The following is a 26,209-nucleotide window of genomic DNA, read 5'->3' on the forward strand; positions in this document are numbered from 1 at the left end:
TTGCACAACCACTATCGTCTCACAATAACAACCAGGAAGTGCACACTTTCGCTGGTAACCTCTTCGCTGCACCAGTCTGCAACCGCACACAGTCTTCACTCCAGATGTATGAACTTACTTTTTCAAGGAGGAGACAGAACCATCAAACCTGAGATGCTTCCATGTTTATTAGGCTTCTCGATGTCACTGTGGACACAACCTGAGGGCTCACGCCAGCACATCCAACCACAGCGTCACCTTAAGTACAAACAGCAGGTCTCGGGTGCCCAGAGAGTCCGTGCTCTTCATTGCCTGCGACTGTGGGCTGCCATCAGGCCAGAACTGAGATGCTGGGGCTCGGGCAGGAAGGCTGCTGCTGTGAGAACAACCGAGTCTTTGCCTCCCCTTCTCAGACCTGAAACCTGGTGGCTGTTCTATCTTCAAATGGGAGAGCCAGGAATTCCAGTTAGCCTGTGACCGACTGCTGGGCAGTTACTGGGCTGGCTGCTCTATTACAAGGACCGAGAGAAGTCAGTACAGACCACAGGATCCGGGACTAAGAAGTCTCCCGTGGTCCCAGCACAGAAAGGATTACATTTTCTTCTGTCAAAAGGGGCCCGATGGGGGCTGTGGACCTGCTTCCTGCACCACCATGACTGCTTATTCAAACAGAAAGGCTATGCTCAACACTAAAAATAGTGGACCTGTCCTGAGCTCTTTTGTAACAGTACCATGTGTCTAAAATGCCAGTAATCAATCTCTCCCCCATATTTCAGCACGTCAGAAGATAAACTGGAAATTCTTTTAATAATCTGACCTGTATCTGCTTTTATTTTTAAGTTTATTTATTTTGAGAGAGAGAGAGAGAGAGAGAGCAAGCAATTACATGAGAGGGGCAGAGAGAGAGGGAGAGAGAGAATCCCAAGCAGGCTCTGCACTCTTAGTGCAGAGCCTCACGTGGGGCTTGAACCCACAAACTGCAAGATCATGACCTGAGCCAAAATCAAGAGTCAGATGCTTAACTGACTGAGCCACCCAGGCACCCCTGAAATGCCAGTAATCAATCTCTCCCCTACACTGCAGCACATCACAAGATAAACTGACAATTCTTTTAATAGTCTGACTTATATCTGCTTTTAAATCTTGAAGGAAGGTAGTATATAAAACAGGACACCTGTCTTTCCTGAAATTTAAAGTTTTGCTATGAACTTAAAGAACTAAAATTTTAGGTGACTTTAAAATACAAATACCTGTTTACAGGGTGCCTGGGTGGCTCAGTCAGATGAGCATCTGACTTTGGCTCACGTCATAATGTCACAGTTCATGAGTTCGAGCCCCGCGTCGGGCTCTGTGCTGACAGCTTAAAGCCTGGAGCCTGCTTCAGATTCTATGTCTCCTCTCTCTCTCTCTGCCCCTCTCCTGCTCATGCTCTGTCTCTCAAAAATAAATAAATGTTTTAAAAAAAATTTTTTTAATATAAATAGCTCTTTAAAAGCTAAGTCCACCTTGGGGCATCTGGGTGGCTCAGTCGGTTGAGCATCTGACTTCAGCTCAGGTCATGATCTCGTGGTCTGTGAGTTCAAGCCCCACATCAGGGTCTGTGCTCAGACCCTAGAGCCTGCTTGGGATTCTGTGTCTCCCTCTCTCTCTGCCCCTCCCCCACTCATGCTCTGTCTCTCTCTCTCTCTCTCTCTCTCTCTCTCAAAAATAAACAAACATTACAAAAAAAAAATTTTAAAGCTAAGTCCACCTTGATAGGAAAACCATTGGAATGGGCAATGGAAAATCTGATTTAGAGAAGTTTACATTTCTAAAAATTTCCAAACACGCTAAGATACAGTAGAAGAGACTAAGTAGCTGTACCGTTAAACCAGAGAGTGATTGTCCCATCTTTTAGCTCTTTGGACTCTTTGTACAACCTACAAACCATTTCAATTACAGGGGTATTTCAGCTCATCCTCAAGATCTCCTTTTGAAGGAAGTCTACTACCTGTCTACCTATCTTCACAACCCCAAAGATAAAAAACGGCCTTCCACCACAGACTCTAACAGAAATATTCTCTGCTTTTACCATTATCCAGCATCCCATGGGGTTTTCACTACAACCGTGGTCTGGTGTGGATACTCATCTTACCTTCAAAGGGCTTTTTCTAGAGAGTTAAGTCAAACTAATCTCTTTTTGCACAAATTATTTGGGTTTCCTCCTGAACATATGCTATACTAATAATCTGGATGGTTTTTATGAGGTGATATTGCAAATGTTACCATGTCATTTTAACTTTTCTTCCCTTGGGTTACAAATACTACCAAAATCAACACAACAGAATCTTATTTCCATACTCAATTCTTTCCTAGAAGTCACCAAGGAAGAACCCCCCTCACCCCAGACCATCTCTAGAGAGAGCCAATGAGCTCTACTCCCGGGACTTGTAACTACTTCTGTGGCGCAAAAAAAAAAAAAAAAAAAAAAAAAAAAAAGTTATATTAATGTTTTTAACATAACATGGCTTTTAATATATTCAGATTGTATAATCATCATGACCATCTAATTCCACAGTATGTATTGACCCAAAAAAACTCCTTATCCATAAACAATCACGACCCATTCCCCCTCCCCGCAACCCCTAGCAATCACTCATCTACTTTCTGTCCATGTGAAGTTGCCTCTTTGGGACACTTCATATAATGGAATTTTGTGTGATCTGAATCCTTTCGTGTCTGGATTCCTTCACTCCACATGTTTTCAAGGTTCATTCACGTTGTGGCATGTATCAGTATCCCATTCCTTCTTTATGGCTGAACAACCCATTGTAAGATCTACCGCATTTTGTTTATCCATTCATCAGATGATAGACATTTTGGTTGTTCGCGCTTCTTGGCTGTTATGAATGATGCTGCTATGAACATGTGTATACAAGTTTTTGTGTGAACATATGTTTTCAATTCTCTTGAGTATATACCTAGAAGTGGAAATGCTGGGTCATATAGCAACTATGTTTAACTTTTGGAGGAACTCAGGTGATAGCTTAATGTGATTCAGTCTAGCCAGATGGGGGTTACTGGTTCATCCAATAAAAATGTTATTTCTGTCAATATTAAAAGGCTTTCTTTAAACAGCCAGGAGTAACATCCATTATTTTCCCTATTGCTGTGTGGCCTGTCACTCTAACATGAAAGGAAACTAGACTTATCAGAAAAGAGTGGTTTCCTGGTAGTTCATGCTTTTCTGGCTGTCTTTAAACCAGTGGCGATTTATCTGAGAATCATCACAGTGAAGAGGGTGGGTTGCTGAGGACAGTGACAATGAAGGACAGCTGCTTATAGGCAGCACCTCTTGGACAGCTTTTGATTCAATGGCTATATTCTAGCACCTACAGGTCCAAAATCTAGATGTTTTCAGTACACTGTAAGAGTGAGCCACTAGATCAACACCCAGAAAACTATAGCCCATGAGACCAATCTAGTCAGCCACTCAGTTTTGTGGGTTTTTTTTAAACAATCTGCCAGCTAAGAATGATTTTTCACATTTTTAAACGCTCACATTTTTAACAGTTATGTAAGAACCTATATATAACATCCTCAATTATGTATCTTGGCTCATCAAGCCTGAAGGATTTATTATCAGATCCTTTAAGAAAAAAGTTTACAGACCCGTGTTCTAGCTGATACTCATGCAAATTAAATTCTCTTAAGACCAATGAAGGAAGCATAGCACCATTATTAATTTGTCACTGGAGATATCCAGTAAGCAGCCAATGTCCAACGCAGGATGTAGAGTGGAGTAACCTAGGAAGTGGCTCAGAAGGATGGGAAATGCACAGAATCAAAATGGGAAAAGCAGTGTGGACACAGTGGTTAGGGAAGGAGAGTTAGGCCGTCAAACCTCTGTGAAACTCTAATAAAATCTTCATTCGTCACAGCAGAGAACACCTCCCTAGCAACTTGATAGTGTGTTTCTCCCTATCTACCTTGTTTTATCTACAGAGTGCTAGACTTAACACATTAACACATTCTGCTTCACTGAACCCATCACCCCCCATTGTCATCCCTTTCCTGCTTACTCTGACCATTTCGCTCTTGGCCTACCAGGTGTCAAATGCACATCCTTATTCCCTTGGTCTTGCAGGGCTGCGGCCACCCCTTATTAGGAGGTGATTAATCTACACCATGCTCAGAGCTCTAGATAAACATCATTACTGCTGTTTGCAAGATACTATTAAAACTACCAACTGGTCATTGCAGTAGACCACCTTCTTTATCCCAATGAAACAGAAAAACAACACTTGTCTTTTGCCAACCTCAATGTTTTCACTAGTCCCCCAAGCTTCTTGAAAGTAATGGCAGTGGACTGTTTTGACACACTGGTCCCTCAGACTCTTCCCAAGATAGATGATCTCTACCTGCTCGGAATATGTTCTGTTTTTCTCATAAGTCAGAATTTCAGAATTATCTGCTCCTACAACTGGACCTTCAAATTCTTCAGCAAATTGAGAGGTTCATATGTTTGCACTTGACCTCTTCTACAAAGATGAAATTAAAGACACTAGAAGTCCCTGCTTTTTCTCAGACTTCCCTTACTAATGTCTCTTCCTTTCTCCTACATGTAAGGTTTTCTTGGGGGCTCCTTTCACCTAATACAAAGCTGTATGTGGGGAGACATCACTTTTAGGTTCTTATTATGACTCGTTCCTCCTTTCTAGTTTTAATCTTTCTATTGTTGTTCTTACTCGATTTTGCTATTTCCATATCCTCATGGTCCTGCTAAATTACCTCTTTTTAAAACTTTCCCATTAGCCTTCCAACTCTCAATAGAGTTCTGGTCTCAGCAAAAAATAGCCACATCTCCCTTCCTGGCCTGCTTCAGTTAGTTCCTGGGCTTCTTTTTTGAACAGTCATTAAATCCTAGGGAGTTTGAGCAAAGAACTCCATCACTGTGATTACGTGTTAGTCTGAATTCGTTTACTAGCTCCCAGCTATGGAGAAACTACATTTTTTATAATTTGTTTTTATTTTAGAGAGAAAGAGCACAAGCAGGGAGAGAGGCAGAGAAAGAAGAGAGAGAAAGAGAGAGAGACAGAATCTTAAACAGGCTCCACTCTCAGCACGGAGCCCGATGCAGGGCTTGATTTCACGACCCAGGGATCATGACCTGAGCCAAAATCAAGATTTGGACACTCAACCGACTGAGGCACCCAGATGCCCCAGAGAAACTACCTTTAAACAGAATGAGTGGCAAATTTATGGACAATACAGATCTTCCTGTTTTTCTAAATTATAATTTCATCTTCCAGAAGACCCTTCAGCACAGGTTTGAGCGTTTAAAATACACACAACAGGGGTGCCTGGGTGGCTCAGTCAGTTAAGTGTCCAACTCTTGCTCAGGTCAGGTCATGATCTCATGGTTCGTGAGATGGAGTCCCCATATCGGTTCTGCAGTGTGGAGCCTGCTTGGGATTCATTCAGTCATTCATTCATTCATATTCTCTCTCTCCCTCTCTCTCTCCCTAAATAAATAAATAAATAAATAATCATTTAAAATAAAATAAATTACACACAACACATGGTGGGACCAGTCATTCCAATAATGAATCATCGACAAACCAAAACCGGTCTCATCTCTAGTCTTAATACCAGAGAGTTCAGACCACCTTTTCCTGACACTTTCACATAGTTCAAAATTCTCTTCCTTACCAGTATGATTATAAGCTTTCAAAAACTCTCCTTCCATCACATTCTAATTCTGGAGAATATCTAAGAAATACATGATCTATATAATAACCCAAGGAAACAACATTGGGGTTATTTTTCAAATAAGATTAGAAAAATATTATATACTCAGTGATATTCACACAGAATAGGTTATCAAGCACTTACCCCAAAGGACCTTTTTTTTTTTTTTTAAGGTTTATTTATTTTTGAGAGAGAGAGAGAGCATGAGCAGGGGAGAGGCAGAGAAAGAGCAGGATAAAGGATCTGAAGCTGGCTTTGTGCTGAGAGCGGAGAGCCCAGGTTGGGGCTCTAACTCTCAAACCATGAGATCATGATCTGAGCTGAAGTCGGATGTTCAACCAACTGAGCCACCCAGCTGCCCCTCACCTGAGGACCTTTAAAACAAGATGCACACCCTGTCTTGCAAATGACTAGGAATTATCACACCTAAAGGATGAGGAAATGATCTATATGACTGCTTCATTCTTCCCTCTTGAAAATCCCCAAGACTTGCTTTCCTCATCAGCCCAATAAACCTCATCCAACTATTACTCTGGGGATCCAGGCTCAGGTCACGGAGCAGAATTTTCCCAAAAGATGAAAAACGCAATGTACAAACCTTGTATTAGATACTCTTTCTGTTAAGCGACCAATTGTAAGGGAAGAGTCAATCACTCCAGAAGAGTGACCAACTTAGGGAGGTGGGGGTGGGCCCGGGGAATCAAAGCCACAAAGATACAGACTCCTAAAGGGCCAAACAGTAGTAAAAACTCCCTCTCAGCTATTTTGCACTCCTCTTGGTGGTGAAAGACAGTCCTTTTCAACCTCACAACTGGCATTCTTTTTCATTACTTGTGGCGCAGGCAATCAGTCAACGTGAGACAGAGCAGGAAGCTGCTGGAACGAGCGTGTGCGTCTAGCTCTCGGCTCTGAATGGTCTGCGCCTCACTCCAGAACGTTTCCTCCAGATGCTGCCAGCAGACACTCTGTAATACCTAAACCACAAATCATCACATTCCCCACCCTTTGAGCCAGGCCTTGTCCTTGAGAGCTTCCCACATAGTGAGATATTAACCAAGCTGGCCACTGATACAATAGCTCTTTACAAATTCGGAGTAAAACCTGCCACACCATCTGCTCGATCTACTAAAAAGTGGACTCGTATCATAAAAATATCCATGGTAGGTGAACCTCAGAGAGTAATGCAGGACATTTCAGACATTTCACACGGAATGAATCCTGGCTAGCTTGCTAAAGAAAATATTTTATCAATGTAAACATGTCAGGCATACAAGTGTATCTAAAATTAGAGCAAGTATGTGTCAGAAATGGAGCCATCTTGCAGAAACAGAATTACAAGCAGGTCACTCTAGATTCTTTGCCAATATCCAAGGAAACCGCCTTTCCTCAAAATAAAGAAACCGTGCTGCTATCTGGTTGTTCTGGGAACCAGGGAGGGTTTGTTGTTGTTTTCTTTTATAGGACTCTTGAGTTTTATCTACTGTGACACGTTAAAGCCCTCTAAACCAAACAAAATGTTTCCAAACTATGATGCTGTAACTTAGAAAAACCATTGACTGGACTATACTCACACTGAAAAGGCGCCATAACTTGACCCCGCTTGAATGTCAAAGGGAACGAACCTTCAGTGGACTGCTCTCCCGAGATCACCTTCTGGGCCGCGAAGTACTTGGGCTTCAGCACATACTCCTGGGTCTGGCCATGATGTATCATCACATTCTGTGAGGAAAGTGGTGTCACTCTGGGAAGAAACAAAGTGGGGAGAGGGAAATTAGTTATGGACTTTTGAAACCAAGAAGGAGAAAAGAAGACGTTCAATTTAGAAAGGAACGTAGATTCCATGTGAGGCTCGATTTTTCTCTTCACATACTGTAGTGGACCTCTTATAACACAAGGAACTAACCACTTACACTTAGAAACGTTAATATAAAAGAGACTCCCCTCATCTAGTCAAGAAGCATAGGCTATCTAGGCCACCACAGGTGGATTCTATCAGAAGATCTGGAGCACACAGCCTTTACGCAGAGCACAGGCCATTTATATGTAAGACAGACAAAGACACATACAGAAGGTACCAACATTTACAAAGTGTATTTTCCATATACTGATAAGTAGGCAGTATTGGAAATGCAAGGAAAGGAAAGGAGGAAGAAAATACAGAAAGAGGATTATGCAAGAAGTCCCCGGCTTGATCAGTCACGCAAAATTAACTGTCAACAATCAGAGCCTGTAGAGTAACCAGTGGGACCTTCCTAATGACAGAAGAAGAGAAGGTCAATCTCTTCGAGCCTCACCTTCCTGAGCTGTAACCACAGAATCACTGTCAGACAGGCCAAAGAAAAAAATGCTTGTAAAAAAAGTCGGAACACACAAAAACTGGGAAAATTTTGAATTATCTTTTGAAATTGTAATTATGGTAAGAAACACGTTCAACTTTTTCTAGTTAACCTTTAAATTTTTTATGCTGTATCTCTTAACAATTAAAACTGTACTATTCAGGTTAAATGTATTGTAATTATTCATTCCTAAGAAGGGGAACAATGGTAAGAATAACGGATCACAATCTCATTTCTTCAAGACCCCACGTGAAGAACTCCGAGGACTCCCGAACACAATTACTGTGTATTCACCCTCTGGTCTGACCGTTTTCTATGGCAGTTCTCTTTTGTTGCATGTAATGGAAACTGTGCTTTTTTTAAGTAGTTTTTTTAATTTAAATTCCAGTATAGTTAACATACAGTGTTACATTGGTTCTGAGAATTTTATCCAAAAAATACAAAAACACTAATTCAAAGGGATACATGCACCCCTATGTTTATAGCAGCATTATTTACAACAGCCAAATTATGGAAACAGACCAAGTGCCCATCGACAGATGAATGGATAAAGAAGATGTGGTGTATATACACAATGGAATATCATTCAGCATGTAATGTAAACTTTAAAATAACAAGTCTTTGCCCACGTTTGATAATTCCCTGAAGGACAGAACTAAAATCATTAGCTAAGTAAGACTAATAAATAATCAGACAATGTAAAGAAGATACACCAACTCATTCCAGAAAATGCTTAATTGTACCAAAACTGCTGGGATCAGAGCACTGTAGCAGCAAACGGAGTCTTTGGAAGGAGACATCTCTGATGTCATCTTGAATTTTATCACCTGGGGCATATTAAAGCCGCCTACACCAAACAAAATATTTCTAAACTATGATACTCTAACTTAGGAAATGGTTGCCTGGGATATAATCACACTGATAAGGTACCCCCAAACCCCAAAGACTCTCCCTAATAAGGGACTGTACTAAACAAGAAAAAGAAATGACATTGTGACAGGTGAGTACGTAAGGTCAGTTGTCAAGACACCAAAAACACCACTACACAGTGTCTTGTCAAAAGCAGTAACAGTCTTGAATAAAGTCGGTCTATTTGAGTCTAACAATGAATGAGGTATTCTGTGGGACAAGGCAACCATGAGAAAGGAAGGAAGAGGCTGGGATTAACGATGCTTCCCTCTTAACTAGTCAGTGATCTCTATCCACCACTTTAAACCTCAGAGTTGCAGGAAAGCCTAGGAAAATCCACTTTGGACCTTAGTTTTCCCAGACACAACTCCATGGAAGGGCGCTCCCTCTATCACCAGACTAATGACTTAAATTACTAAAAGCCTAAGTAAGGCTTAATGTTGTAAACACTTTTGTTTTGATGATGTAAGTGTTGGTCTGAACTTGAAGTATGTTTGGTTGGAATACAGTAGAAAGTATAACAGCTGGACACATCTGGTGGTGAATGTAAGAACCACAAGTCTACTCTATCAGCCTCAAGAAAAGGGGAAGCCCTTCTTCTCATCTCCGGGGCAACCCACTCCCCAGCTGTGCTGTCATCCTGTCACTACACTGTTGACACCTGCTGGCAAAAGTACAGGCTTGCTCCTATTCAGAAGAGGACAGCCTAGCATTCCAGCTGCGACCACTGCCAGCTAGGTACGACTGGGGTCTGCCTTCTAGTGGAGTTCCTCCCTTCTCTCCCCTCTGAATCAAGGAAGTGAGAGGCGGCAAGAAATCAGCAAGAAAGAAGCTGAGAGCTTATATACGGGCTCCTTTTCTCTAAACCTAACTGGAAAGTACAGAATAAACAAATAAGATGAGCTTACCGGGTCTAGAACTTGAGCAACAACCCTCAGCCATCACGGACTTAAGGAAATGAGTAATGGTAGTTAAGTCTGACTACATTGTAAGTATTCACCATGTCACAAATTGCAAATATGGAGCTACCCCTGAACCGTGCTTCCCCATTTTCCAGCTCCTTTCCTCTTTCCCAGTGCAAGTGTGTAAACACACAAGAAGAGACTGAAGCCACTCTGCACGACAGCCTCACGGAGAAGGAAGCAAAGCCATGGACAGTGATACCATGTGGGGAGAACAGAGAAAACTGTGCGCTCACTTCACAAATACACGATTGCCATCTTTTTCTCTCTTCCCTTCTTCCTCCTTTGCAGTTCATGTTCACTTTCCCCTCTAATTTCATCACTCAGTTATTTCCACTCTGGACCACTTCTAAGCCCTACAAATATATATTCTCTTTAACTCTCCTTTTTTTACCCAAGTATTTCAGGAATAATCTTTCTCCCTTCATTTCAGTTGAGATATTTTCCATTCTTTCCTTCCCTCCTCCAAGGGGGAGGGGGAGAGCTTAACTATCACTAGTGAACATCAAATTTGTCAGAGCATTACAATTTTTCTAAGAGAATACTAAAATATTTGAGAAAACTAAAAATGAAAACTACAGGATCTCTGGCTCAAATGGTTTTTAAGAAAAAAAATGGTTTTTAGGTATCTATCTTATCTTCCTCCAAAGATGCCCTTAAAATTATAAGGAATAAAAAAAAAAAAAAAAAAGAAAAGAAAAGATTCAGGGCACCTAGATAGCTCAGTCCGTTAAGTGTCTGACTTCGGCTCAGGTCATGATCTCACGGTTCGTGAGTTCAAGCTCTGCATCGGACTCTGTACTGACAGCTTGGAGCCTAGAGCCTGCTTCCGATTCGGTGTCTCCCTCTCTTTCTGCCCCTCCTCCCCTCAAAAATAAATAAACGTTAAAAAAAAAAAAAAGGAAATATTTAAATCTAGAGTTGACATGTGGCTGTTACACAATAGTACAGCTACACTAGTCACTAAAATATTGAAATATTCTCTTCTGATAGATACCTACTATCCCAAGACCCTTAGCACCCCTCCCTACTCCCTCCACCAGGCCCCCACAAGACATCCCTTCAATTCTGTAAATAAGGAGTTAACATTCAGCAGAAATGGATCTCTGCGTGTCTGTTCCAGCATCCCTTCTGATTAATCAATACCTGTGCCACACAGGGTACTAAATATGGTCCGTGTCACCCATTAATAAACACACGAGATATTTCAACAAATCTGTGGGATTCAAAGTGGGATGAGAAACACTGCCTGTTGTAGCAGCATGTAGTTCAACGTGTAGTAAGAAGAACATTTTACTTAGAGACCATACACATCTACACAGGGATTGTGCTTTTATGTAACTAAAACAACCTTATAAAATATTTACCCTTACCATGTGTAGAATACTGATATTTTGTCCTCCAATCTATTTTTTGAACCACTACATTGATTTCATGACTTTGTGACACCCTAATGGCTTGCAACCAGTAGGTGTAAGGGCACTGCTCAAGAACCACTGTGTGACGGCACAGGCACAAAGGAAGCAATCTTCGCAAGGAAACACAGAGGATCTCTGGACCCGAAACCAAGTAAAGCAAAGGGTGATTTTAAAAAGTAGGGCTGTACCCTGGTGTCTTCACTAGAAATCTGTATATAAAGTCAACTGTTCCCCAACTCTAGCAAACAGAGCGTCCGAGTCACATTTCTACTCTTCTCAGGGAAAAAAAATATATATATATGAGTATTTTCATCTAAAAGAATGGAACTATGTGGTGTAAACCACAAAACTTACTCCGCCCCTCACTCCCAGAGTAAGACCTTCTCGTTCTGGATTCTGGCTTCCCCTAGCTCAAACACTGGTCTCCTATTTCTCCCCCTAAAAAGGAGCTTGCTGGGCAACCCAGAAAACAGGGAGTTCCAGAATGATCCCAGGGTGCGGTGGGGGTGCTGGGTGGAGGGAAGGAACCACGAGAATGGAAAACAGGATTGCAATTTTGGAGACACCTGACTATATGGTATAAATGCAATTGGTAGAAAGAAAAACGGGAGAATACATTCATATCTGATGCTAGGAATACTCTCCTTCAAGAACCATGCATGAAAGCAAAGGACACATACAGAGAGAGAAATCCAAGCATCGAGTTGTACATCCATGGACAGAATATTACAAATGTTGTAACTGTCAGAAACAACCATGTTACCAACTGTGGTGATATTAGTGTACAGAATTAGCTAGAGAAGGCAGGAAAATTCTTAAAGAATAGGAGAAACGGAGGGAAGACTGGGAGAGCCACTGCCCTCGCCTTATAAAATGGAGGGTCTTCAGATAACATTCATGACCTTGATAGAGAACACTGACACAAGAAAAGAAAAGTATAAATATGCTGTCGGGATATACATGAACTATGCAAATGAAATAATGATTTTGAGAGAAAGGGTGGGGAGAAGAGAGAAAGTAAAGCAAGCTAAATCTTCACCTCCTACAGCAAGAAGTATTTAGACAACATCTAAAAGGAATAAATCAAGAAGCAATGGCTGGATGGAGCTAACCACCAGAAGGACCAATAGGGCCTGAGGATTAAATGTGGAAGAGTTGGAGACAAAAGGAAAAGGATTAAGTGATAATGAAGGTTTCAAGCCTGGTTGACTGGACAGGTACTTCTGTTCAAGGCCAAGGGGAAAAGTAAGAGCAAAGAAGCAGGCTGAGTTATGGCAGTCGGAAGAAAGGGTCAGTCAGTGAGGACGAGAGTTATATTAGAGACAGACTATGGAGCAAGTCTCTGAGGGATGATTAGGGAAAGCCTCCAAGATGAGGAAAAGTGATGTTCTCGGAGGAGCCAACTTCTTCAAAGGCAAAAATGTTTTAGAAAAAGGAACACAGAACCACACAGTCTGGAGGATATCCATGCTCAGGGGTAGGGATATAAAGAGAAAATGGGGGGGGGGAGGGAGGGAACTGGAGAAAAACAAGAATAACATAGGTCCAGAAATGATAAATGGAAGAAAGTTTCTAGGAGGAACAGAGAGGGGACCACCTGCCAACTGCAGCACAAAAGGCAGAGAAAGGAACTGGGGAAGGCCACGCCTGGGGTGGGTAGGTCACTGGCACCACCCACAGTGTGGGTTCAGTAGTGACAGGAGTGTGGCTACAGCAGGCAATACATTAGGTAGGTGGCAGGCCGTGACACATGGACAAGACGGCCCAGGAAAAACAGGCTGGAGCTTAGAGGCAGGGCTGGCCATCTGAGGACCTGAATCTGTGGAAACCTCTCTATCTTTATAAGCAGAAAGGAAACAATTGCATACAACTTCTTTCCTTAAAAGAAAGGATTAGTCACATACTGTTTATACTGCTGCCTTCATAGTGGCAATTTTTGGCACCCGTATAGACTAAGCTTTTCCATATTTCTACTAAATTCATTATTTGACCTGTGGAATGGGTGGGAGAATCTGGCAAAACACAAGCCCCTTTCCACTTAAGGAAAGCGCTCTGGACCTCACAGAAGGAAACCCCCAACAGGCCATAAAATGTTTCCCACAGAAGGCCAGTCTAACACAATCCAAGCCTTTCCCCTATGTTTAGTGTACTCAGGTTTATAATCAAGACTAAGAGAAACCAGAAGGGGAAAAAAACAGAGCTACAGGAGGAAGCCACTAAGGGTCAACCTCCAGACTTCCAGGGCCAGTTTCTCGTTACAAAATTCAAGGGCTCCTATGTGCCTCGCATGGGTGACAAGCTGTTCAAAAGCATGGGTGCGTGCTACTCACAGAAAAGGCAGTGCACTCAAGTATATAAGACGTGCCAACTACAGCTGGATGGAGGAAACGTCTTTCCTACAGAGTTCTCAAGGATGATAGGCACAGAGGGAAGGTCCAAGAAAAGACATACGGCTAGGAAGATGTCACAAGGCAGCAAAACACACATGTGAGGGGAGACTGAAGTCTGTGGCCACCCCACTCCTACAGAATTACTTTCAGACCAAAAAAGAATTAGGAGGTAAAAGGTTGCTGATGAAGAGATCAAAGGACAGCACAGACTGTCGGTATCAGGATAAGGGAGAGCCAGGGTATTCCAGAGTACACACAGTTGAAGTAAAAGGAAACAAGCAAAAACAAAGTCCCAAGAATGGGAGGAAAGAAAAGAGTACCCTGAAAATTTAAGTGTGGGGACAGACCATTAGGGGATTGAGACGATGAAATTAAAGAAGGTAGATATTGCAGAGGGATGGAAAATGCGTGGAAATTAAGGAAACCTTGGTGGTCATCATCAATAAACATGGAAAGCACAACCAAGTAGCTTAGGAACCAATTTTCTTTTGCCAGTAGTTCTTCACTGGGTGTGATTTGGCAATATAGGAGACATTGTCAAATGTTAAGATTCAGAGGTAAGGTGCTCACATCCCATGGGTAGAAGCCAGGGAGCTACTGAACATCCTGTAACACCCAGGACAGTCCTCTACCAGAAAGAATTATCTGGCCCTAAATGTCAACAGTACCGAAGCTGAAAAACCCTGTTTTCAACACATGCTACTATCATCAAACAAATTTAGGAGACGTGAGTAAAGACCAAATGGCCCATTGAAATGGCAACGACAAGGTGTAGGGAAGGTAAAAACTGCACGACTTGTCACGTGTGCTGTAAGCCCCATCAGGCCAGGGAAGGGGCCCTGGAGTCAAGTTGCCTGGGTGGCAATCTGCAAGGTGAGTTAGCGTATTGCTGAAAATGTAATGGGATAACAATAAAAAAAAAATCATTTAGTAGAACCCCATTAGGAGCAGTACAACATATAGATGGAAATAACTTTTTGGTAAACAGCTTAGCATAGAAAGGGAGTGTGCCATAAAGAGATCGTGGAAAGATAGTTGCCAAACTGCTTCCTAAGGCAGGGGAGTCCAATCAACCAGCCATGTTTAGTTATACTACGAAGATCATGTATGCTAGGGGCTTGACGCAAACTGTCAGGGTAAGAGACAAAAGTGAGCACTGCACCTACGATTCCCCACATCTGCCCTTTCTCCAAATGGTCCTCCACATCTGCTCTAAAGAAACATCTAACCTCAGGTGTCTCACAATTGGCCCCTGAAAGCCAACCCGTGTCTCCACACAGCCATGCTTAGGAGATATTCTTCTGAACATGACTGCTATAGGAAAACATCCAAGGAATTCTCAACTCATCTAATCCCAAGTTCCTAGAGGAGACAAAATATAATCAATGGGCTGTAATGAAGAGGAGACTTTAAGAAGAAGGGAGGAAAAGGCCTCCTCTTGGAAGGTTTAATGAAATAATCCCAACACTTCGGAAACAAAACATGAAGTGGGTTGAAACCAAATGCTTGAAGAAAATGTAAATGGTCTAAACAACTCAAGTAAAAGTCAGAGGTTCTCAGACTGGTTAAAAAGCAAGACCCAACTACATGCTGCCTATAACAGACCCACTTTCAGTGTGAAGACAGACACGTTAAAAACAAAAGAATGAAAAAGATTTAACAGGTTAACAGGAATCAGAATGAGGTTGGAGTGGCTGTTAGTATTAGGCAGGGTAGATTTCACAGAAAAGAATATTATTAAGGATAAAAAGGATCATTTCATAAGGATGAAGGGTCAATTCATCAAGAGGACACATGAATCCTAAACAGCTGTGCACTTGGTAACAGAGCTTCAAAATATGAGAAGCAAAAACTGATTTTTAAAAAAATCCCTGAGAAGCAGATAACTTTGTTGTTTTAGTTCCTGTTTTCAACACCCGTTTAAAAAACTGACAGCACAAGTATACAGAAAATCAGTCAGGATACAGAAGACTTAAACAACACTATCAACCAGCTTAACCTAATTGACATTCATAGAACACTCCACCCAACAACAGCTGGACACATATTTTTCAAGTGCATACAGAGTATCTACCAAGATAGACCATAATCTGGGCATATAAAAAGTGTCAGTAATTTTTAAAGGAGTTGACTCATACGAACTATATTCTCTGCCATCATGAAATTAAATTAGAAATCAGTAACAAAAAGATCTCTGGAAAATCCTCTTCATATTTGTAAACTAAAAACCAAACTAGATTTGTAAACTTCAAAATAACCAAAGGATTCACAGAACTAGGAGAAACAATCCTAAAATTTGAATGGAACCACCAAAGACCCCAAATAGCCAAAGCAACCTTGAACAAGAAAAGCAAAGCTGGAGGCATTAGAACTCCAGACTCCAAGTTGTATCACAAAGCTGTACTGATCAAGACAGTACGCTACTGGCACAAAAATAAACACATAGATCAACGTGACAGAATAGAAAACCCGGAAATGAACCCACAACCTATATATGGTCAATTGATCTTCGACAAAGCAGGAGAGAATATCCAATGGGAAAAAAAAAACAGTCTCTTCAACAAATGGTGCTGGGATAACTGGACAGTAATATGCAAAAGAATAAAAATGGGCCACTTTCTTATTCCATACACAAAAATAAATTCAAAATGGATTAAAGACCTAAACGTGAGACAAGAAACTGTCAAAATCCTAGAGAACACAGGTAGTAACCTCTTTGACATCGGCTACAGCAACTTCTTAATAGACACGTCTCTGGAGGCAAGGGAAACAAAAGCAAAAATAAACTATTGGGACTTCATCAAAATAAAAAGCTTCTGCCCAGTGAAGGAAACAATCACCAAAACTAAAAGACAACGTACACAATGGCAGAACATATTTGCAAATGACGTATCTGATAAAGGGTTAGTATCCAAAATCTATAAAGAACTTCAAACCCAATACCCAAAAAAAATCCAATTAAAAAATGGACAAAAAACATGAATCGGTATTTTTCCAAAGAAGACACACCCATGGACAACAGACACATGAAAAGATGCTCCACGTCACTCATCATCAGGGAAATACAAACCAAAACTACAATGAGATATCACCTCACAACTGTCAGAATGGCTAAAATTAAAAATCCAAGAAACACCAGGTGTTGGTGAGGATGCGGAGAAGAGGGAACCCTCTTGGACTGTTCGTGGAAATGTAAACTGGTACAGTCATTGTGGACAACAGTGTGGAGGTTCCATAAAAAATTAAAAACAGAACTACCCTATAATCTAGCGATTGCATGACTGGGTATTTACCCAAAGGATACAAAAATACAGATTCGAAGGGGTACATACATCCTGATGTTTATAGCAACATTATCAACAATACCCAAACTATGAAGAGGGCCCAAATGTCCATCAACTAATGAATAGGTAAAGAGGATGTGGTACAGGGACACCTGGGTGACTCAGTTGGTTAAGCATCCAACCATTCATTTCGGCTCAGGCCAGTGATCTCATGGTCACGAGATCAAGTCCCATGTCAGGCTCAGTGTCTGTCTGTCTCTCTCTCTCTCTCTGCCACCACCCCACCCCGTGCTTGTGCTCTCTCAAAATAAACAAACTTTAAAAAAAAAAAAGATGTGGTATATATATATATACATATATATACACACACACACACACACACACACACACACACACACAATGGAAGATTACTTTGTCATAGAAAAGAATGAAATCTTGCCTTTTGCAACAACTTGGATGGAGCTAGCAATTATGCTAAGCCAAATCAGTCAGAGAAAGACAAATACCTTATGATTTCACTCATATGTGGAGTTTAAGAAACAGAACAAATGATCACAGGAGGGGAAAAAAGAAAGACAAACCAAGAAGCAGACTTACCTATAGAGAACAAACTGATGGCTACCAGAGGGAAGGTGGGTGGGGGGGATGGGTGAAATAGGTGATGGGGATCAAGGAGTGTACTTGCTGTGATGAACACTGGGTGATACATGGAACTGTTGAATCACTATGTTGTACGCCTGAAACTAATATTACATTGTATGATAACTAACTGGAATTTAAATAACTTAAAAAAAAAAAGATTAACAAATCCTAGGAAATCTAACATACAGCATGGTGGCTATAGTTAATATTATGGTATTTAATGGTTTAAATTTCCTAAGATGGCAAGTGTTCTCACCATAATAAAAGGTAACTTGTAAGTTAATAGATGTTAATTAGCTTGACTGTATAATTATTTCACAACATGTGAGCATATAAAACCATCACATTACAGACCTTAAGTATATATAACTTTTGTCAACTGTAAAAAAAAAAAAAATAACCAAAGAATCAAACAAGAAATCAAAAGGAAAACTAAACGTTATTTTGAACTGGAAAATGAAACACAACGTATGGGATGCTGCTAAACCACTATCAAGGAGTAAATCTGTAGGGCTAAATACCTGTATTAGAAATGAAGGTCTCCAATCAATGACTCACCTTCCACATAGAGAGAAACTAGGAAAAAAATGAAGCTCATAATGGAAAGGAAATGAAATAAAGAGCAGGTCAGAAATTAATGAAATACAAAAATAGAAATCATTAAGACCAAAAGCTGTTTCTTTGAGATCAGTGAAACCGATAAAACTCTAGCTAGATGGATTTAAAAAAACAAAAAAAGACACAAATTGTCACTATCAGAAATGGGAAGGGTGATATCACTATAGACCCAGAAGGTCAAAGGACTAATGCCACAATTTGAAGAAGCCCTCATTACCCAAAGATGAAACAATTTTAGCACTGGTAAGAAAAAGAGATGATTTGAAATATTTCATATACTACATGTTTATCCATTCATTAAAAAAAATCATACATCACCTTTGGAAAATGCTAATCAACTCATTTCAAAACTACTCAATGAAATGCTAGAATCAAGTATATTATATTATGCCCTCATGTGAAGGGTAATTTTATGTATCAACGTGGAGGGTATTTTTGGATGAGATTAATGCTTAAGTCACTGAGTAAACAGATGGCCCTTCAAAATGTGGGTAAGTTGAAGGCCTCCGTGGCTAAAAGCAAACTCTTAGCAGCAGATGGTCTTTGAATTTTATCTGCACCACTGGTTCTCCTGGGTCCACACCTGCTGACCCACGCCAAACATCTGGATTCACCAGCCCCCGTAATCACGTATGTCAATTCCTCATAAATAAATCTCTGTTATACATACACACAGCTTATTGGGTCTTTTCCTCTGGAGAAGCCTAATATACTCACCACCTTTGCTATACAAACAACCTCAACCAAGTAACTGAGGAAAGGAAATAAAAAAGGAACAGAATTAAAACACCAATGTTTGCAACCCCTTATTAAAAGGAGGCTCTGATCATCAATGGCTGCTAACATCACAAAGAGAGACAACATATAACCCTTGATGGAAGAGCATGACCCTACTCATGAACTAGTCCAATCAAAAATCAAACTTGGGGAGGGGGGAGAGGCGCCCGGGTGGCTCAGTCGGTTAAGTGTCTTCATGGTCTTCAGCTCATGTCATGATCTCACGGTTCATGAGTTCGAGCCCTGAGTTGGGCTCTGTGCTGACAGCTCAGAGCGTGGAGCCTGTTTCGGATTCTGTGTCTCCCTCTCTCTGCCCCTCCCTGACTCATGGTCTGTCTCTGTCAAAAATAAATAAACATTAAAAAAAAAAATCAAACTCGGGCTATCTGGGTGGCTCAGTCAGTTGAGGGTCCAACTTTGGTTCAGGTCATGATCTCACAGTTTGTTAGTTCAAGACCCACATCAGGCTCACTGCTGTCAGTGCACAGCCTGCTTCAGATCCTCTGTCCCCCTCTCTCTGCCCCCACCATGCTTGTGCACTCTCTCAAAACTAAACACTAAAAAAAAAGCAAACAAAAATCAAACTCAAATCTGACCAAGTCTCTAGATCTACATTCACAGGAAATTCAGCAGGACAGAGTACATGTTAATATCACAGGGGTAAAAACCAGCAAAATCTATAGTTTCTGCAAGAAATTTTAAGGAAAAAGAAGGGAAAGGTACTCAGAGATTAAAAGATTTGAGACATATGAGCCTGTGTTGGAATGGATGAACACTATTTTGATCCTGATTTGAACAAGTAAGAAGTTAAGCATTTATGAAACATTTAAGGAAATTTAGATACCTGGATTTTTAATGATATTATTTGTTTTGGGTAGGCTAATAGTCTTGTGGTAATTTATTTATTTTTTTTAATTGTTTTTAACGTTTATTTACTTTTGAGACAGAGAGAGACAGAGCATGAACGGGGGAGGGTCAGAGAGAGAGAGAGGGAGACACAGAATCTGAAACAGGCTCCAGGCTCTGAGCTGTCAGCACAGAGCCTGACGCGGGGCTCGAACTCACGAGCCGTGAGATCAGGACCTGAGCCGAAGTCGGATGCTTAACCGACTGAGCCACCCAGGCGCCCCATCTTGTGGCAATTTATTAAGAGCCTGTATCTCTTACAGATACATGCTGAAACATTTATAGACTGGTTTCAAAATAATCAGAGGGAGGCAAAGAAGCAGATTTGAGTATAAACAAAACAAATGACTTTGAGTTTTAAGCATGAAAGCTAGTGGAGGGATATTTTGAGGTTTCTTTATACTATTTTCTCTATTATTTTTGTGATTAAGCTATTCTATAAAAGTTTACAAAATACAAATATCCTACAACAATCTTTTGTGATTTTTTTTTTAACCTGCATCAAATCACGTGTTTATAAGTACTCTGAAAAGGAGAAACACTATATGGGTAAGATAGCATTATTACTTACTCACAAAAAGAGAAAAGGAAACTGATAAACAGCAAGAGGAAAAAAGGACGAAAAAGAAAATTCCAGCAATGCACATCCTCTCTTTCTTTCTATTGTTAACTATTGAAGCTACATGCTAATGAGACAGATACCCGTCTGCCAAGAATGAGGTAACTACTCAACAGCCCTGAAAACCCAGAAGACTAAAATCATCAAAACCTTGAACTAGAGTAAGTTATTTAGCAAGTAACCATGGAAGGAAATATTGTTAATAACTAAAGTCCTTGGTTTTGTCAAAAAATGAGCTACTATATTTGGTTACTTGGGACAGTGTCCCTGAACACAAACTAAAAAGGAATTGCAGTCATCCATTTATCTCAACTGAAAGAGGCCAGAGGAAACCTAACTAAATACAATCCCCAAAAAACTCCAAAATATAAACAAAAATTAAGGCTTCTACCCTACTGGGGACTGCCAACTCCAAGTCTTTTAAATCAAATTTTAGGAACCAAATCCTGACTCTACCACTTACCATAGGAAAGAAGAGGAAAATTACCTCAACTTCCTCAATGCAATCTAAGGGGAATAATACGCACCTCATAAAGTTAATGTGAAGACAAACATGAAATGTGGTTTCTTCTGAAATGTGTGGAAATACCTAGCACAGTACCCAATGCACACACAAGGACATTTGATTCCTTCTCCTCCACCAAAAAGGAGGACAGCACAAAAACAGAATTTCACCCCTCCGATAATATTAGAGTTCATGTTCAATAATTACACAAATGTATAGTTAAGAGAAAAGCAGTATTTGTTTCAAAGTTTTATTGTAAGTAACTTCAGATTTTTTTTTCAGTTTTGTTTTTTTTTTTTAAGAGTTTGGAACATATAGTTCCATTCACAGCAACCAGAGGGTCAAGGTTCATACTGATACACTCACACAAAGGAAAGCTTTCCAGGAGTTTGCAACAGTCAAGAAATCCAGGACTAGATCTGCTGTGAAATACAGTTAGGCCACTGCTCAAAAAAAAAAAAAAAAAAAAGTACTAAACACTGAATTACTGTATGACCTAGCAATTCCGCTCCCAGGTGTAAACCCAAAACAACTGAAGGCAAGGACTCAAACAGGTAATTGTACACCAATGTTCATTCATTATAATCAAGTACTCGTCATTCATAAAAGTCAAAAGGGTAAAACCAACCCAAGACATGTCCTATGACAGATGAATGGATAAACAAATCATGATGAATACATACAATGGAATGTAATCCAACTCTTCAAAGGAATTAGGTTCTGATACATGCTATAATGTGGATGAACCTGGAAAATGTTATGCTAAGTGAAATAAGTCAGATTTCAAAAAAGGACACATTTTGTGCAATTCCACTTTTATTAGGTACCTAGAATGGGCAAATTTATAGTCACAGAATGAACAGGGGTAGGGATGGAAATCTTTAATAGGTATAAAGTTTCTGGCTTGGGGTAATGGAAGTTTTGGAAACAGTGGTGATGGTTGCACAACACTGTGAACATAATTAATGCTAATGAACTGCACACTTAAAATGACTGAACTGGTAAATTTTACTATCTGTTTTACAATTTAAAAATCTACATAACAAAGATCCTAGATCCATTTAAAACACACACACATACACACACACACACACACACACACACACACACACACACACACACACACACAAATAGCACTTCCTTTAGAGAGAAAGGGAGAAGGCAGGTTTCTTAGCCCCTGACCTCCAGCCCCCAGGATTTCTGGATAATACAGAGTAAGGTTTGTTCATATCACCAAATTCCAAGTATGTGTTCTGTCCTCTTTTAGCCAACTATTTAAGACACCAATTCTAAAGGTGCCTGGGTGGCTCGGTTGGTTGAGCATCTAACTCTTAATTTCAGGTCAGGTCACAATCTCACAGTTCATGAGATCAAGCCCCGAGTTGGGGATTCTCTCCTCCCTCCCCCTCTGACCCTCCCCTACTCATGTGTGCACGTGCTCTCTCTTAAAGTAAATAAATAACCTTAAAAAGAAAAAAACACTAATTCTATAGTCATGACTAGGTACATGGTTCTATCCCCCATATTATCACTTCTATCTATTTTCCCTCCTTTTTAACACTCTTCACTTGGACAGCCACTCCTTGAACCACATGGAGATTTCAGTCTCTTCAGACCTTAATGCCTTATAGTCTCCAATGACCCTCTCTTTACAGCAATGAAGGAATCAACATCCCTTTTGCCCGACATGGGAAATACCCACATCCACTTGCCTGGGAAGCCTTTCATACCCAATTAAGCTCATTCTCCAAATTCTTCCCCCCAGCATTCTTGTATCTGTTATATTTATGTGAATTCTTTAGTCAACTCTCCGTCATGGGCCCTAATGGCAGCAAGAACAGACATTCATGGTTTTTGGTTTCGGATGCTAACTTCATACACTCCCTCTCATTACCTGTAAACCTAGAAAACCACAACAGATAGTGGGAACATGTCAAACAACACTGTTCTTTCACTATTTCCCCCCTTCCTAACCAACATCTTCCTTACGTTAAGCTCTGAGAGGCATCTAGAGAGTGTCAAGGATGGATACAATGGGTACAAGGATCCAAGAGCTCACCTCAGTGTTTAAGATGGAGGATGGATCAACAGCACTGAATCAGATTTGGGAAATTAAAATCATACTTCTGCCTGTGCCACTGAATCTCTGCGAGCCAAGAGTCAATCAGGGTCCTGTCTCGGTTTCCTCATCCATAAAACAGAGGGATCTAGGAGACAACCTCCCAAGTCCCCCAGCTCTGAAATTCAGTTATAAACACATCAACAACTTTAATTCCAAAACTGTTCTCTAGTCACATTAAGAACTATTTCATATGGGATATATTTGTTTTTAACGTAGTATGCATTTAGGTATCTGTTCAACTAGGATGAGAATCTCTCGAGGTTTTATTTCCCCATTCAAGTTACATAAAAAAGAAAATTCTTTCAATTTTTAAGGTGAATGCAATAAATTCTGTTTTCCCCAAATGGCCTTGTTTTTTTCTATTACAATTGCTGCTAAACTAGGTCACCTAAGTAATAAATATTGAAAGCATTTAACCAAATTCAAACATCTGTTCCAATCCTCTTTTAGGGCTTGATCCAGCTGAAACAAAATATCCACTGCCCTACAGGACCTGCAAGATTCACACTGTTGGAAATGTTGTGGTTTTTCTCCTAAAGCCAATATACCTGGTGAAAAAAAATATATATATGACTATTTCAACATGTCTGGAGAGTACGACAGTACATGAGAAGCAGCAAAATCCCACCAAGTAAATCATGCCACAATGGATCTTCCTGTACTGGGACAAAAGAACTCCTAAACTTCAGTTGGTAGGTATCCAACTGAAGGCTTGGCTTGGTTAGGTCTATTCAGAGAATGTGGTGAAGGAAGTACCTCTCCAGCTCCTGTATACACTACGAGAGCTTTGCTCTGAAGTAGCTGCCTCATTTTCCATTGGAAATTGTAAGCCAGTAACTCAAATTTGACTTTGGGTTTATAAAATAAAATTTGTTTGTATATAAAAAAGACACTTTTATAAAGTTATTAAATACATGATCAGAAAAAGTTATCTGCAATGCACATATAAAATAAGGGTATTAGATGCACAAGTCTCTTTTAAAGTAATGACAAAACAAATTTGTCCCAACAGGAATGAAACAAAAGCCAGGAGGAAAATGAACAAAGGACATGAACAGGCAATTTACTGAAGAATGAATCTAAAACATTGTGGCATCCCAACCACACCAGTGATATAAACTTAAAATTGCTTTTGACATCTACTTGGCTGCGACAGGCCAATAAATTCCTGCTGACAGGACTATAAAGTGGGAAGAGGATACTCTGCACATCACTGGTAGAAATATGAATTGTAACAGAATTTGGGAATCAATCTAGAAGAACCTAAATTCAAAATGAACATTCCTTCATCATCTAAAAATGCCTGAATCGTATGAGAGAGCTCAGAAAAACCAGGAAAAAAAAAAAAGAACATTCCCAGTGACCTACTAATCACATTCTTTATGATTTACTTAAAGGAAATAAAAACCTACTATGTAAGGATATACTTAACATGTTTACTGAATCACAAATAAAGAAAAATAGCAAAAAAAAAAATTACTAGAAACAAACTGCCCATTAGTTGAACAGTCTTTTAATAAATCAGCACATTAATAACATGGAATATTATAACCATTAAAAGGACTTATATCCATGTTATGGAAGAGTTTCTATGATCTCTCTTAAGAAGATCAAGATTCAGAAACATTTATGTATTATATCCCTATTGTTTATTAAGCAATAAAAAAAAGCTACACATGACTCTATGGTCATAAAGAAACATAGTAGGTTGGGTGCCTAGGTGGCTCAGTCGGTTAAGCCTCTGGCTCTTGATTTTGGCTCAGATGGTGATGTCACAGTTGTGAGACCGAGCCCCATGTTGGGCTCTGTGCTGACAGCACAGAGCCTGCTTTGGACTCTCTCTCTCCTCTCTCTCTCTCTCTCTGCCTCTCTCTCTCAAAATTTAAAAAAAAAAAAAGGAAAGAAACATATCTGTCCTCTGTATTATTATTAGTTATTTGTGGAAAGGGAGTGGGTACTGTTAAAGTGGGGATAATTTTTAACATCAAAACTCCATCAGACAGATTTTAATCACCTACATACTTACAGATTGCACAGAATCATAAATCTGCAGAATCTATGGACATATAGATTAGCTCTGGCCACTGCTTCCACTAGGACTGGGTTATCAGCACTTTCCTCTCACCCTCCTACCCTCTCAGAGTCACCAAGTTATAAAATGTAATTTTCAGAAGTTAACTTTTTTGTTTTTATTTAAATCCCAGTTAGTTACTACACATGTAATATCAGTTTCAGGTACACATCACACTGATTCAACACTTCCGTACATCACCCGGTGCTCATCACAAGTACAATCGAACAGATCAATGAAACCAGGAGCTGGTTCTTTGAAAAAATTAAAATTTTTTAAAATCCGCTCCTGCAGCTGCTTCCTGTCCTTTTAATATATGATCAATCTATACGCACTATCACCACTTTCTTCTCTTTCTTAATTTGACTTTCATATCATCTTCTAAATGCCTGCTCCCAAACAATCTTGTGAGCATGATCCTGTGACTATACAACATATTTAAAAAACTCTGAAAAGAGCACCATGAAATTGCCATCAGTGACTCTTTCATCCTTGTAAAAATAAGCTTCACGGATCTCGCTACCTTTGAAATCTTGACAGCACTTGTAACATATGTAAAAACAGAAGAATTTAACATCTATATATGTAATAAATCCCCATGATATTATACTCAGTGCCCATCTGGTGTCATTTCCTTTCAGCCAGAAGAACCTCCTTCAGAATTTTTTGACATACCAATCTATAGCAAGCAGTCTCCATTTTCATTTTTCTGAAAATACCTTTATTTCAACTTCATCTGTGAAGGATTTTTCTTTGAACACAGAAGTCCAAGTAGATAATTGGATTTTTCAGCACATGAAAAACAGTTCACCATTTGATAACCTCCCTTGTTCCTGATGAAAAGTGACCAATCATTTATATCATTGTTCCACTGTATATATCTTTTTACCTGCTTTTGAGATTATCTCTTTATCTTTGATTTTTCAGCTGTTTTACTTTGA

At 40.0% G+C, this 26,209-nt stretch overlaps 1 protein-coding gene across 7 annotated transcripts in view; it reads right to left on the bottom strand.

Annotated features, from left to right (window-relative positions):
* The window catches only part of LTBP1 (latent transforming growth factor beta binding protein 1), a 398,718-nt gene that overhangs the window by 253,814 nt on the left and 118,695 nt on the right, over nt 1–26,209 (bottom strand). For 5 of the 7 annotated variants that reach the window (XM_042982189.1, XM_042982190.1, XM_042982188.1 and 2 more), the window contains one exon: nt 7,281–7,450. In XM_042982189.1, the coding sequence (XP_042838123.1) occupies nt 7,281–7,450 (170 nt within the window). The remainder of the gene's footprint in view (nt 1–7,280; nt 7,451–26,209) is intronic. The other 2 variants (XM_042982192.1, XM_042982191.1) reach the window with 1 other exon arrangement.

Source organism: Panthera tigris, chromosome A3 (genome assembly GCF_018350195.1).
Source record: "Panthera tigris isolate Pti1 chromosome A3, P.tigris_Pti1_mat1.1, whole genome shotgun sequence".
NCBI classification, from domain to species: Eukaryota; Metazoa; Chordata; class Mammalia; order Carnivora; family Felidae; genus Panthera; species Panthera tigris.